The sequence below is a fragment of the Vicugna pacos genome, chromosome 6 (assembly GCF_048564905.1).
Source record: "Vicugna pacos chromosome 6, VicPac4, whole genome shotgun sequence".
In the NCBI taxonomy this organism is placed as follows: domain Eukaryota; kingdom Metazoa; phylum Chordata; class Mammalia; order Artiodactyla; family Camelidae; genus Vicugna; species Vicugna pacos.
Window position 1 is genome coordinate 25,085,463 of NC_132992.1, and position 15,716 is coordinate 25,101,178.

A 15,716-nucleotide genomic window follows, 5' to 3' on the forward strand; every position below is an offset into this window, starting at 1 on the left:
GACCCGGGTAGGGACTGAAAGTACTTGACAGGGCAGCAGCAATCTTACTACATTTTATATAATAGGTACCATTGTGCAGGTTGCATTTAAATCTTACACTGTAGTGAAGGGATGATTTTTGTGATGCAGTAAAAATTGGATTACCTAGCTCTGTTCTTAACTGGTATCTAAAATAAATGTTTCATGTTATTTCCACATTGAGGGAGAAAACTTTATCATTATCAGATGTATCATTTGCAAATATCTCCTCCACTTAGTAGGTGGCCTTTTCATTTTGCTGATAGTTCTTTCACTGTGCAAAAAAGCATTTTCGTTTGATATGGTCCCATTTGTTTATTTTTGCTTTTGTTTCCCTTGCCCACAGAGACATATCCAAAAAAATGTTACGAAGATTGATGTCAGAGTTTGTTGCCTAAGTTTTCTTCTAGAAGTTTTATGGTTTCAGGACTTATATTTAAGTCCTTAATCAATTTTGAATTTATTTTTGTGCACGATGTGAGAGCATAGTCCAATATGATTCTTTTGCATGCAGCTGTCAGTTTCCCCAACACCATTTATAAAAAGAGGCTTTTTCCCACTGTATATTCTTGCCTCCTTTGTCATAGACTAACTGCCCATATAATTGTGGCTCCGTTTCTAGGCTGTCTATTCTGTTCCATTGATCTGTATGTCTGGTTTTGCATCAACACCATACTGTTTTGATTACTGTAGCTTTGTAGTATAGTTTGAAATAAAGAAGCATGATTCCTCCAGCTTTATTTTTCCTCAAGATTGTTTAGGCTGTTCAGGGTCTTTTGTGTATCCATAGAAATGTTAGAATTATTTGTTCTTGTTCTGTGAAAAATGCCATTTTTTTTGATAGGGATTGCATTGATATGTAGGTTTCCCTAGGTAATATGGTCATTTTAACAATATTCTTCCAATCCATAAATGTGGTATATATTTCCATCTCTGTGTTGTCTTCAGTTTTTTTCATCAGTGTCTTTGAAGTTTTCTGAGTACAGGTCTTTCACTTCTGTTTATTCCTAGATATTTTTTTTATGTGATTGTAAATGAGATTGTTATCTTAATTTCCCTTTCTGATAGTTCAGAGGTAATATAAGAAATACAACAGATTTCTATATATTAATTTTGTACCCTGCATCTTTACTGAATTCACTGATGAACTCTAATAGTTTTTTGGTGGCATCTTTAGGATTTTCTATATGTATCATGTCATCTGCAGACAGTGACAATTTTACTTCTTCCTTTCAGATTTGGATTCCTTCCATTTCTTTTTGTTGTCTGATTGCTATGACTAGGACTTCCAATACTATGTTCAATAAAAGTGGCAAAAGTGGGCATCCTTGTCTTGTTACTGATCTTAAAGTGAAAGCTGAAAGCTTTTCACTGTTGAGTAGATGTTAGCTGTGGGCTTATCATATATGGCATTTATTATGCTGAGGTATAGTTCCTCTGTACCCACTCTGTGGGAAGTTTTTATCATAAATGGATGTTCAGTTTTTCTCAGATGCTTTTTCTGCATCTATTGAGGTGATGACATGATCTTTATTCTTCAGTTTGTTAATGTCGTATATCAATCACATTGACTGATTTGTGTGAATTTGTTGTTGTTGTTGTTGTTGTTTTGGGGGAGTAATTAGGTTTATTTATTTTACTTAAATGGAAGTACGGGGGATTGAACCCAGGGATGCTGGACATGCGTTCTACCACTGAGCTGTGTCCTCCCACTCCTAATTTGTGGATATTGAACTATACTTGCATCCCTTAGATAAATTCCACTTGATCACGGTGTACAAATCTTTTAATGTATTATTGAATTTGGTTTGCTGATATTTTGTTGAGGACTTTTGCATATATGTTCATCATGACTTTTGCATATATGTTCATCATGTGTTCAGTGCTATTGGCCTTTAATTTCCTTTTTTGTGATATTATTTGTATGATTTTGGTATCAGGGTGATTCTGGCCTCATGGAATGAGTTAGAAAGCATTTCTTTCTGTGCAGTCTTTCAGGATAGTTTGAGAAGGATAGGTGTTCACACTTTTCTAAATGTTTGGTAGAATTCACTTGTGAAATCATCTGATCCTGGACTTTTGTTTCTTGGGAGTTTTCTTAATTACTGATTCAGTTTCATTATTGGTAATTAGTCTGTTCATATTTTCTATTTCTTCCTAGTTCAATCTTGAGCAGTTATACCTTTCTAAGAATTTTTATATCTCTTCTAGGTTGTCCATTTTATTGGCATATAAGTGTTCATAGTAATCTCTTATTTGTATTTCTGTGGTGTCAGCTGTAAGTCCTCTTTCATTTCTGATTTTATTGATTTGGGCCCACTCTTTTTATCTTTTCTTTCTTTTTTTTTTTTTAATTTTGGGGGAGGTAATCAGGTTTGTTTGTTTGTTTGTTTAAATGGAGGTGCTGGGGATTGAACCCAGGACCTTGTGCATGCTGGGCATGTGCTCTGCTAATGAGCTGTATCCTCCCCCTCTCTTTTCTTTTTATGATTAGTCTGGCTAAAGGTTTATCAATGTTTTTTAAACCAGCTCTTAGTTTCATCTTTTCTTTCTTTCTTTTTTTTTTTTTGTCTCTTTTGTTTATTTCTGCTCTGATCTTTATGATTTTTTCTTCTACTAACTTTGGGTTTTGTTTGTTCTTCTGTTTCTTGTTCCTTTAGGTGTAAGGTTAGGTTGTTTATTTGAGATTTTTCTGGTTTCCTGAGGTAGGCTTGTATTGTTGTGAACTTCCCTCTTAAACTGATTTTGCTGTGTCCCAGAGGTTGTGGAACATTGTGTTTTCATTTTCACTTGTTGTCCAGGTATCTTTTATTTCTTCCTTGATTTCTTTAGTGATCCTTTGGTTGTTTAGTAACATGTTGTTTAGTCTTCACATGTCTGGTTTTTTTGCATTTTTTTTTTTCCTTACAGTTGATTTCCAGTCTTATAGCATTTGGGGGCAGAAAAGATGCTGGATATTTCAGTTGTCTTAAATTTACGAGACTCATTTTGTGGCCTAGCCTGTGATCTATCCTGGAAGATGTTCCCTTTGCACTTGCCGTGCTGCTGACTTCCTACTTGTACTGCTGCAGGAGTTGCTGTGGCCCCCTTCTCTAAGCCATTTCAGCATGGGCTGCATAAAGCCACCGTCTTCGCCCTTCCAAGTGATAACAGGCACACAGCTGCACACATCGAGTTGGTTTTATCCTGTGGCCCAAGAGATAAGAAAAAAATTTCATTAAAAAAATTATTTTGGGGGCTGGGGAGGCAGTTCTAGCGGATACTTCCAAAGATGAGACGTTGTTTGGTTTCTGTCACAGAGGCTTCCATTTCCCTTAACCACAGCCCTACATATAAGGATGCCTTGGCAAAGAATTCACCAGGGCTTTGCCTTAAGATCTGCTATTTTGTAAGGTAACGTTTCTGCATGTGTTTGGGACTTTGTGGAGTCTGGTGAAATGAAAAAGCAAGGGCTCTAGGTCTTTCCTCGTCTTCCTTGCCTTTCCCTTCCTGACCATCTGTATAATACCTCTGGGAAGACAGGAAAGGACAGTTGTCAATACTGGGAATTCCTCAACAGAGCAGTCAGTTTTTCTGGTGTGCCTGAGCTCAATACTTTATACCAATGTTTTCATCACTTTTACAGCATTTTGGTATCAAGTGACACAAGGAAGAGGTTACTTTGTTTTTATTCCTAAATACAAGAGTAGTGTAGCTCATATTTGAGCATTTTGAAAATATAGAAAAGAATATAACTACAGTACTAATCACGCATATCCAACTACCTAGTTGCGTATATTTCCTTAGTCTTTTTCCAAGTTTTTTTAAACATAATAGAGATCAAAGTATGTATAAAGTTCTGTATCCTATAGCTGTCACTTAGCTTTAAATCATAGGAATCTTCGCTAGTCAGTAAAAAAAAAAAAAAACCTTTGTCAACATCATTTTTTTGTGGCTATCTACTATTTTAAGATATAATACAGTGTAACTTACAGGTGCGTGGTCCCACTTTGGGCATTTGGTTTGTCTGCAGTTATCTTACTTGTAATTCTCTCTGAGACACCTAGTTGTGCCTAAACCGCTGTAATGGCTCCTGTGGTTGTTTTACACCTTATCACAGCACGCACGTAGTATGTGTGCAGGGCAGAGGATCGTCAGAGGGTGGTTTTCTTCTCTTCCCCCCACCCCCACCCCAGCTCCTTACGTTCTGTGTAGAGAATATACATTCTGTATTCCCGGGACTATAGAAGGACAAACCAGCCTGTGTATCTGAATCCTCTTCATGGATAGAACCCACCAAAATGTGAGTCCTTGGCTTCAGTTTTGGACTGTGGTTTTGAACTCGCACCTTGTAGGTATTGGATAACGGAATTCTGGATCATGTTTAAAATGGATGCCAGCTTGGCAAACACTATGGAGGAGTTCCAGGAACTGGTGAAAGCCAATGGCGAGGAGCTGCACTGCCGCCTGATCGACACAACTCAAATGTGAGTGTCAAGGTTCTGACTCCCCTTTCGAAACCCCCTCCCTCCTATAGAACAATCCAGGCCGCTCAGCGAGGCCCGCTTCCCGGTGTGGCCGCTGCTCTCCCTCCTCGAGAAGCCCCCAGACAGGCAGGTTCCAATCGCCTCCCCAGAGAGAAGAGCCTGACATTTACCAGCAGAGCAGAGCAAAGCCCCTGGTGGTAACTCTGTGGGGGACTAATATCCAAGAGCAGAAATTAATAATACGCCCCAGTGAAAAGGAAATCAGGTAGCAAAATACTGACTAAAATGTATCCAGGTCATAAGAAACTGAAAGTGCAGTGAGTAAATTCATGCTGCTTCAGCAGCTGATGCCTGGAGGCATCCTGAACTCACACATGGAGAAGGGACTGCTGGACAGTGGGTCGAGCAGGGGGGTTATAAAATACACGGACATCTGTGGGAGACACCTTGACTTAGAGAGATGAAAAGGATCTTAAGAATATTTCAGGTTATTCCTTGGATTTCTTATTTATGAGACTGTCCCACTCTGGAAAAATGGACGCCTGTCCTCATTTGGGAGAGGAGAGCATACTCACCACGTGCTAAGGTCTTCACAAGGTAGCTGCTTTATTTCGGAATAATACACATCCCTAGGATATAGAGTTCTAGCACTGAAACACATTTGAAAGATCATTTCATCCAGCATCCTGGGAAACTGAGGCTTAGCACAGCTGGCTCGACTAGGGTCACACAGCTGGTTAAGTGAATGCCAGAGCAGAAGCTGGACTCTGAGAGCCCACAGCGCCCTGTGCCATGCTGTGCAGAAACGATTTCCAAATCACATTTCAGAATGCCAAATAAACCTATCAGTTTGGACTCTCTGTACTACTTTGCTTAGAATTATAATAACTTGAAAGATAAAAGAACTTCTTGAACTAACAGTGTCTTCATTTTGAAAACACAGCACATAGGGCCCAGGGTGGTTCTCAAGTCCTGATCGCCTGTCCCAGCACGTGCCTAGCTGACTTCCTCTATTTTCCACGGTATATTCTTTAGGAATTAGTGGGATACGGCCTGACCAGGTATACTTGAGGAATAGTGAGTTAAACTCTCCTTTTGCAGTGCACCTCAGAGTCTGTTAATGCTCGTTGGGTGAGGGGGCAACAGAATTTGTGGCCTTTCCCAAACTCATTTGACCATAGAAGCCTTTTGTCAGAAGACAAGGTTCTCAGGAAGACCAGTTTGGGAAACACAGATCTGCAACCTGCTGCCTTTCAAAGCGGCTGCTTCCCTTTGCTTCCTTAGGGAAGGAAATCGAAACTGACTAACAAATGCATGGATTGGTTACAAGAAAATGTGTGTGGGGCTAACTCTAGGGTTAACAAGGCTTCCTTGGTCATTTCGGTGACCGGGGACATTTGAGAAAAATGCCGCAAGTCTGCCCAGAGTAACCACATGTTTCTACACGATTCCGCAGCACGACCTCTCTTCCGTGTGGCTCTCTGTGGTTCTGTAGCATGAAAACTGCCCCACTACCTTGAGATTTCCCACCAGAGTCCCCGTCACTCTCATGAGATGAAGGAACACACAGGAGGCATGGGGGGAGCAGACACGCCAGGGCTAGACAGGGGTGCCAGGACCAAAGGCTAGGGCACCGTGACCAACGCCTGACACTCAGTCCTTCCCACGGCCTTAAGGTGAACGCATTTTACGCAGTTCCCATGGCACATTCAAAGGGTTCATGGAAAACCACAAGGCTTCCTAGTTGGAGCCATGGGAAAACTGGTTTGGGGAAACTGTTAATGCATTGTTTCGGCCGAGGCAAGTTAGCTAATAATGCTTTGTTCACTCTTGTGGGAAATGTTAATGGATTTACTTGCCTTAAAAAGCAATTTTGATTTATTCTTTTGCTGTCTTCTCCCTTTCACTTTTATCCGCAAAAGCAATGCCCGCGACTGGTCCAGGAAACTGACTCAAAGGATAAAATCAAACACCAGCAAGAAACGGAAAGTCTCCCTGCTGTTTGACCATCTGGAACCAGAGGAGCTATCCGAGCACCTTACCTACCTGGAGTTCAAGTCCTTCCGGAGGATATCGGTATGGCCCCAGGGGGCTGGAGAGAAACTTCTGAAAATAAGCCGAGAAATTCAGCAGGCCAGCCACCCCCGAACCCTGGAGGCCCCCTCAGCGCTGGCAGGCTTTCCCCTCAGACTTTGTATAGTCGGGAAGATCCGGACACACTGAATTATTTGTTGCTCCTGCTCTGCTCCCCCAGCCGTCTAAGCGCGCCCTGCCTCACTCACCCCTCACTCAGGTGACAAGAGCACACGTGATACCTTGCGCACACGAGTGTGCGCACACATTTTACCCATGATAGTCATTAGGCTTCCAGAATTCTAAAAGAATTTTCAAACTCCCTGCAAAATGGGGTTCAGTCCTGTAAGAGTTCGAGTTCATTCTAGGATAGGCTTTGGGTAGCTCTGGGAAATCCCAGAATAAAGTAAGTGCTCCTGGTCTAGCCCAGAATATGCCTAAACTTTGAAGTAGTGCTGACAGGGCCCAGCAGTCACCCCTGGTTCTAGAGAGAAACTGTGTCGACCCAAACCTTGCTCCTTAAACCTGTGATACAAGAGAACTCGTCAACGTGTCAGATACCATCAAACCCTCACTGGCCCGTGTGCCTTCCCAAGAAATGACACCTTGACACCACTCAGTCCCTGCCACTATCAAAAGATGCAGTCTTCAGGTTTGCTCCGAAAACAGACTGCCTGGTTGCTGGGTGCATTTCTTAGAAGCATCTGTGCCCCAGTGAGGGGATGGAGGCCCCAGGGGAGGCTTGGACCAAGTCACCCAGTTTATTAGACTCAGAGCTAAGGCCAAGATCACATGCCCCTCTCGGTCACTCAGCACCAAGTTATTGAGCCTGGTTGTGTCTGGAGGGAGAGCTGCAAACCAGGTGACAGGGATTTTATATCTTTTCTCCCCTAACGTTGACATCGTCCCTGTTTTTACATAGCTATTTGGCCAATCAGCCAGGAACCTCCACCTACCCAGCCCCATTTGGAAATAAATCTCCAAGCATTAATCTGTGTGGCCCCCTGGTCTCCTCACTGGCACCCCTCAGACAGAACCACGAGCCCCCACTGGCAAGCTCCGCCTGGGGAGTGTCCTTTTGGCAGTGCCGCCTCTGTCACAGGAAGGACACTGAAGAGAGCCATTTATCACGCTGGAAATCTGAGCTGTACGGGGCCCAGTTGGCAGGGCTGTTCTGTCCAACCCGCAGGACGTCTGCTCCCTGCCCTGCTCGGAGCAGGGGGCATGGAAGGGAGGAGTCAGTGTAGAACACGGGCTCGCAGCCAGTGCTCCCCCAGGGTTGAGGCAGGGTTCTGTCTGCAAAGGGAAACATCAGTGTGAATCTTCGTTTCTTTTGAATGGCATGGTCCCCCACAGCAGAAGACTTTGGGGGGATTTTTTTTGTTTTTCCTACGCAGTTCCAAACAGTTTCCCCAAACAAGTGTTCTTCCAACGTAGGGTGGGAGGGAAATTTATTTCTGCTATAAATTGAGTGACATTTAGTATTTTCTGCTTACTATTATAATACTTGGTGTAAGAAGTGTACTGAGACAATTCTTTTTTAAAAAAATGGATTCAATACATTGTATTTATGGTGGGAGAGGTATATCAATGTATTCATTGGAATGAATCAGGGGAAACTTTTCTTAGAACCAGTAAGATGTTTGCTTTATATGTCTCTCTTAAAGAGCAGATTTGGTCTCCATATTTTTCCACCCATCAGCGATCCCAGCACAGGGAAATGGGGCTCAGTCAATTTGCACTCATTCTATTTAGATTATGAGATTCTTCTCATCAGTGTATTACTGGTCAGGCAGGAGTAAGGTATATACACTGATAACAGTCCCCTCACCCTCTTCCCACCCAGTCTCAGTGACTTAACAAAGCCAGAGTTAATTCTTCCCTCACGCTACACGTCTGACACAGGTCAGCAGGGGCCTCTGCTGATCCCAGGTGCTTGAGGACCCGGACAGGGGGGTTCCATCTTGGTAAAAATTTCTATGATCTCTGCAGCGTGGAAAGACAATATAGCCAGTCATTCACTGGTTCTTACATCTTTTTCTCAGAAGTCATCATGTCATTTCCACTCACATTCTGCTGGCTATACTGTGTGACGTGGTCACACGTGATCTCAGAGAGGAGCGTTCAGAAGTGGAGAGCTGGCCAGAGCAGGGGAGCAGCGTCACACACTTCGGTGGGAGCGCTGGGGCAGAGCGGGCCACGCCTCCCTCTCAGTTACACTGTTGGAGCAGCATTGTGTCAGGGCCACAATAACTATGTGGCCATGGGTTATGTGGTGATCTTCTGGGACAGTTCCTGTTTCACAACTGCTGTTTCATTGTCAGCCATAATCATTGCCATTAACTGGCTGGGGAAGTATGGTCACCACATAATAGCTAAGCAGGTGTCATGTACTCCACTCACTTGGCTTCTGCTCAGAAATTGGTGAGCAGAAGGAAATCTAAATAGCCTTGTTTCAGCATGAGATTAATAATTATCGTGTTAGCACCAAGTCACACTCACGTAGCACTTTGAAAACTTAAGGTGCCTTTACGGGCTATCGTGTCTGTTCTTATTAACAATTCCATGTCCCAAACAGGGCAGATGTTATCCTGCCATTTTTAAGTTAAGAAAACAGGAGGGAGAGAGAGAAGTGAGATTGTCTCTTTTCCCTTAACTTCAGCAGAGCTGGAACTTGTCCTGAGAGTTTTCTTGAATACTACTCTTTGGAATTTAAAAGGGACACTATGGGTATCTACTCGAATACAGTACTGAATTAACTAGTATGTGTAACATCTGTTTATGCTGATGACTTCTGATGGAGAGACCATGCTGTGGGTAGAGGAAGAAAGATGCCCTCACTCCCCTTCTTGTCAGCCAGGTGGAGGACACGCGGGAGCAGAGGGCCAAGAGCTCCTCTGTCCCATCACAGAGTCTAGCCATCCGCTGAGCAGAGGTGATCTGCCCCTCGGACCTCCCAGAACACCGGAGCAGCAGTCCTGATGAGTTTCTTTTTCCCCAGTTCTCCGATTATCAGAACTACCTTGTGAATAGCTGCGTGAAGGAGAACCCCACCATGGAGCGGTCCATCGCCCTGTGTAACGGCGTCTCCCAGTGGGTGCAGCTGATGGTTCTCAGCCGCCCCACCCCGCAGCTCCGGGCTCAGGTCTTCATCAAGTTCATCCAGGTGGCACAGGTGAGTGACTGGATTAAGACTTCTGGCCTGGCCTAGGAGGGAAATTATCCCCTCCCGGCCTCGTCTACCCATTAGAGCTTCTTTTCCTTCATGAACCTCGGGGTGGAGTTTGTGCACCGTCAGCTGTCCCCAGATCTAGGCACGGTGATTTTCCTAGTTCCCACGCAGGGCGATGTGGAGAGGGTCGTAAAGGCCATCTTCGAGGTCAGGGTACAGGTTTGGATCTGTTCAGACCTTTAACGGGTTTCAGAAGATGCTTACCAGCCTACACTGCTCTCCCAAATGTGGCCCACGTGGCAAAGGGAAGCGCATTCCCGGGTTTTTGTGGAGCTGGACCAACGAGAGTTAGGTCTTTGAGCCCATGTTGTGTCAAATGCCTGGGGTTTAATGTTTGAGGGGCAGAGTTCAAGCATTTGGTGAGAACACAAACACATTTGAAGTTCCACAGAGATTCTAGCGTGTCTTCCCAGTTACTGTGCTATATAGCACTGGCATTGCCCTCAGAAATAAAACATTCTGGTTACTTTGGGGTGAATGTTATAAAAGATTACACTTAATGATGTATTTTTCCAGCTCTAGACGTTCCACGCCAGTGTTTCTTAAAATGTGGGACATCGGCCACCTGCTCTAATATTAACTAAAGGTGTGTTAAAAGCACGGATCCCTACGCTCAGCCCCAGATCCAGGGAATGAGAGCATCTGGACTTGGGTCCAGAAATCTGTGTTAAATAAGAACTTTGGGTGATTCTTAGAAACCACTGACACGGAGGGTGGTCCAGCTGCAACAAAAGGAGGAAGATGTGATGCTTTACTAGGTTTGGGACCTAATGGTCTGGAATTAAGCGTAAGGGAAGAAATGGATAGAAAATTCCAATACCTGATCGCTGGCCTTTGGCCAGTATCAGGAAGACTCGTAGCACAGACAAGCAGCAGTCTCTAAGCTCCCATGTAACTGACATGTACAGTGACTCTGCTCCCTGCTGTTTTCTGTGTCACAGAAGCTCCACCAACTGCAGAACTTCAATACGCTGATGGCTGTGATAGGAGGGCTGTGTCACAGCTCCATCTCCAGGCTCAAGGAGACAAGTTCACATGTCCCGCATGAAATCAATAAGGTCAGTGCTCCTGTCTCCTCTGGGGCCCTTTAGCAGCATTCCTAGGACCAGTGTCAGTGTATCCTCCTTGAGGGGCAACCCAGAGAGCACTTCCAAACCACGCCATCCCTTGTCAACCAGGCACGATACCAAGGAGGCAACCCCCAGGAAAACCCCCAGGACAGGGACGCCGCAGATCTGAGAGTGACTGTGATTCGGTCTGGCCTCAGTGTTACTCTACCTATTCCCGCTGGCGATTTGAAACTGTGTGTCTCTTTCCTCTGTTCATATGCCACTGAGTGTTCAGAGCCACCATCTTTAGTATCCACTCCCTTGCTGTAGCAAGGGACCATAGTTCAGTGACTATAGTTCAGTGTGCATGTCAAGTGAGATTATGAAGTGACACGTTAGAAACTGAGCTAAGCAGAACTCTTAGTGACATTCTGGACAATTGGATTTTCCCAGAAAGTTGGAAATGAGCTTTTCAGTTTGCAGCAGTTTTTATTGGGAAGTATTTTTCTTAAATGTCCTATGTACTTTCCTACATTAATAGTTAGATTTTGCAGAAAGGACTTTAATCTTTTATGCTGTAGGGCTGTTCTTAACTCATATAAGCCACAATACAGTATAGACAGACATGCAGCTATGGATGCTGTGGGTTCCATAATGGCTGCTCTTTGAGCATTTCATCTCACACAAGAGGACCAAGCAGGCCTCCCGAGCTGGCACACTGGGAGACTCTTCAGGAGAAATGTCTAAGCCTCATTGTCCCATCCGTTTCCCAGGTGTCAGCCTCCGTTCAGGAAGTCCCTTACTAACCACCCCTGCCCCCACAAAGCTGGGGTCTGGGGATGCCTCCCCATCCTGCCCTCCCAGTGGTCTGGTCACCTTATCATCCCCTCATGGTTCTGCTGAGACCAGGCGGAACAACAGAGAAGACTGCCCATGTCTCAGAGGTGACAGAGGCGCTTAGCTTGCTCCTCTAAAGCTTGGGGTCCCCCACAGCAACGCTCCCTTGTCTGTAGCTGCTTCACCTTCAGGGTGGTCTGCAGAGCGAATTAAGTCCAAGGTTAAAGCAAGTGTCACCCCAGGGTTTATTGCATCATCTAAGTGGAACAAAAATCTCACTTTTGTGGTTGGTCCCCCGTCTCGTGAGCATCTCCATACTTCACACTCACCCGCACTGCTGCTAGTGGTGTGTGATGAGGCTCTCTTGCCAGCTCCGAGCGAGTGCGGGAGGCTCACTCTGAGACCTTGAGTTCTTCATCAGTGAGAAATGGTACTTCTCAGGCCACAAGTTTATGACAAAGAATTTCTGGCACAGTGTTTCAAATGTAATTTTGTGTTGTGACATGATTAGCAGGCAGTCTCCCCTTCCTGTCTTTGCTTCTGAGAAAGCTGGTCACCACACACGGGGAATGGGGTTCTGTGAACCATGTGCTGACTTGACCCAGGTGTGTTTGAAAAGAAGAGCAGACCCGGCTGCTCCCTTGCTGTGCTGGTGAGCAGCGCGCCCCCTCCCGTCCAGGCAGGGTGCTGGCTCCCACACACAGCAACCCGAGGCCTCTGCCCCATCCCCTCTCGGGTCCTTTGCTGGGAATTGGTCTAGTCTGTTCAGTCTCCCTGTTTAGGGGTTCGGTGTGTGAGTGGAATGTCGCCTGCTTCATAGACAGAGGCCCATCTTGAGACTCATCGAGCTAAGGCCCAGCATAAGGAGTAGGAACAGGCGATGGACGACGGAAGGCCGTCCTGGAAACACACACTTCCTCAGGCAGCCGGGCAGGCGTCACCCTTCGAGTGTGATGCAATGTGGTATCTCTGGAAGCGTTTGGAAGACACTAGGGAAGGGGACTGCATGGCTTGGGGACAGAGGTCAGAGGGACACTGTATTCTCTTGTACCTTAAAAGTTTTATCAGATGCTTATTTGTTTTTAAAAAGAACAATTTTAGTATAAAAACAGTAGATGAAACCTCATGTAAAATTTTCTGCTTATGTAGTAGAAGCAAGTAAAGCGTAACTTGCATTTTGTAAATGTGCTCAGTGACGTTTGACATAAGCTGGAGTTTTAATCTGGGAGTCATACTCTGCACCTTTAGTCGCGTCGCTCCTCCCCTGACATATGAGGTGTGGGGTGAGATCATGGTAGGAACCGTGAGTAAACAGGTGGCTGCTGCAGACAGCACAGCCTGCCTGGGGGATTCCCTGTGATTGGGTCTCTTCTGCTTTGTAGGTTCTGGGTGAGATGACCGAGCTGCTGTCCTCCTGCAGAAACTACGACAACTACCGGCGCGCCTACGGGGAGTGCACCCACTTCAAGATCCCCATCCTGGGGGTGCACCTCAAGGACCTCATCTCCCTGTACGAAGCCATGCCTGACTATCTGGAGGAGGGGAAGGTCAATGTCCACAAGCTGCTGGCCCTTTACAATCATATCAATGAACTGGTCCAGCTGCAAGAGGTGGCCCCACCCTTGGAGGCCAACAAGGACTTGGTGCACCTGCTGACGGTAAGGCTTGTGTGCGGGCAAATCACTAAGCACTTTCTGTGTGCCAGGCATCCATCCCTGCACCTTATCAAGTATCAGCTCAGTTAATGCTCATAAAAACTCCATGCCGTGGACGCTGGTATCACCTCCATTTTATGGATGGGGAAACTGAGGCACAAAGACATACCTTGCCAGAGGCCCACAAGTTATTCAGCTCAGAACCAGGTGGTGGGACACCGGGGCTGTGCTCTTAAGCAGTATGCCCTTTGGCACTTCCAGGAGTGTTTCCCCACCCTGCAAAAGCCAGGCCTAAGCTCTGTGGGAGGAGCTGACAGCAAATGAGAATACAAGACTTGGTAAGAGATGGAGACAGTGGGTTCTCATAAAAAGGACGAGGCAGTGAGTGAGTAAGTAGATAAGTAAATCATTATTTGGATCCTGCCACCACTGGCTTTGATCCGTGTTCCCAGAGCCAGGCAGACGAACACTTGTGGTGCAGGGTGAGATCAGCTGAACTCCCTTCCAGACCTGTGACTCTGTAGTTCACCAGCTGTGTGCCTGTGAGGACTTAGCTGTTTCCTCCTCTGTAAAATCATGGGGATTAATCTCCGTGATGATTTCTCACTTCTTTCAGTTCTAAAATTACACAATTTTTAACCCACCTTTTTTGGCAGAATGGAATGATCACTATTGCCTCTTCCTACTTCACAGGATTATTCTGATCCAGCCCTGTTTTGGTATCAGCTGGTGTCTAATCTGAGCCCTCTCGCTAATTGGCCAGGCAACCTTGTCAGGTCTCGGCCTTAGATGTCATCATCTGGGGAGAGAGGCACTGAATCTGACCTTTTTTAAATCACAAATTCTGTGATGAAAGCTGTGAACATTCTTCCCCACAAAATATACATAAGCCATATATTCTCAATAGTATATGTTTTTGAGTTCTGAGCGTCCTGAAGCCCATCCATAGAATCTAGGTTAAGAACAAGATTATTTCTAAGACCTCTTTCCTCTAAAATTTTATAGTTCTAAGATATATGAAACTCATTAACTCTTAATATTGTTTAATAATACCTGTTACTTAAACTGGGTTCCGCTGCTGGAATCAAATTTGAATAGTATCAGGCCACGCAGACTGTCCTTTCAGATCATCCATCTGCTTGGGGGAGAACACATGAGGTGTGGAGCATGTAACCAGGCAGGGCCTTTGGCCTAAGCTCTACATAGGACCTTAGACATTAAACTGTAGTTTAAAAGAGAGCATCTTGAGACTTTGCCAGAATTTAAAAACACTCTAATAAGGAACTAATGCTTGCCCATACTGCAGCAGTAGGTGTCACACCCTCCAAACTCTGTGAATTTTTAAAAACAAATGACTTAGAGCCTAGAAGTGTAAACCACTGGAGGGGAAGAACAGGAAAGAAACACATCAGCCCTGGGAAAGGCAAACAGCATCCCAGCGATTAACTCTGCTCTGCTTTGATCTGCAGTTATCCCTAGATCTCTACTACACTGAGGATGAGATCTACGAGCTTTCCTATGCCCGGGAGCCCAGGAACCACAAAGCCCCCGTGAGTTTTTCATACTAGGACTCCCACGTGTAACATGTGCTTTTTTTTACAAGCTGCTCATCAAGGTCATTCATCTTAAGGAGTGGGCTTTCGTTCAGTTTCTACTGTGTGCTCAAACGTGTGCTAGGAATGGGGAAAGGTTCAGCATGTCCGAGGAATAGTTCCTGATCATAAAGAGTCTGCACACTACTTGAGGGGATAGACTAAGATGTGGACAGTGAAGAACTGCCTGCCGTGAGTGTCGGGAGGAGCGGTGGGATCAGCCGGTGGCTTACTAACGTGAGCAGGGGTACGGCGTCGCAGGCTGGAGTGAGCGCTCCCTCCTGCTGAGTGTGAAGTGTCCTTACATCAGTTGTTTCTCGTCCTTGACTTGTTGATAATACTGATGTGTGTATTAATCAGATGCTTAACTTCAGAGGATTTCCAGCTTGGTAGATAGAAAAGCTGTATCAGCCTGTATTCATCTGGTTCAGAAACAGCAGTTTGCTGGGTCTTTTGACCTCTTGTGCTGAGAAGCCCTCAAAACAGTGCAGCCCTGGTGCTGCTCAGCAGGGACTCACAGCTGACCTTGGCCCTGCCCCCCTGGCAGCTGGTGAAGTAGTTCATCTTCCTTCTGAAGGACCAATAATCCACAGTCTCCTGGGAGGCTTCCCAGCCCCAAAACAAGTGGCACTCAAAGGTAGAGTTCCTCTACGTAAGAAACTCAGCTTTTCTGTTCAGATGGCTAAATTTCATTGTCTCTATTGTAATCAAAGATGGTCACTGAAAAGATTTGGTAGGTTCCATTTTCAGGGTATTAGAGGGCATCAGACCTTCTTTTGTTTTTGAAAGAGATT

The 15,716-nt window shown here is 45.2% G+C and overlaps 1 protein-coding gene across 5 annotated transcripts in view; it reads left to right on the forward strand.

Annotated features, from left to right (window-relative positions):
- Nucleotides 1–15,716, forward strand: part of RASGRP1 (RAS guanyl releasing protein 1) — an 80,859-nt gene that overhangs the window by 48,714 nt on the left and 16,429 nt on the right. For 2 of the 5 annotated variants that reach the window (XM_072962699.1, XM_072962695.1), the window contains exons 4-10: nt 3,349–3,411; nt 4,353–4,484; nt 6,407–6,560; nt 9,559–9,732; nt 10,731–10,847; nt 13,058–13,333; nt 14,800–14,880. In XM_072962699.1, the coding sequence (XP_072818800.1) occupies nt 3,349–3,411; nt 4,353–4,484; nt 6,407–6,560; nt 9,559–9,732; nt 10,731–10,847; nt 13,058–13,333; nt 14,800–14,880 (997 nt within the window). Of the gene's footprint in view, nt 1–3,342; nt 3,412–4,352; nt 4,485–6,406; nt 6,561–9,558; nt 9,733–10,730; nt 10,848–13,057; nt 13,334–14,799; nt 14,881–15,716 lie in introns of all 5 variants that reach the window. The other 3 variants (XM_072962696.1, XM_072962697.1, XM_072962698.1) reach the window with 3 other exon arrangements.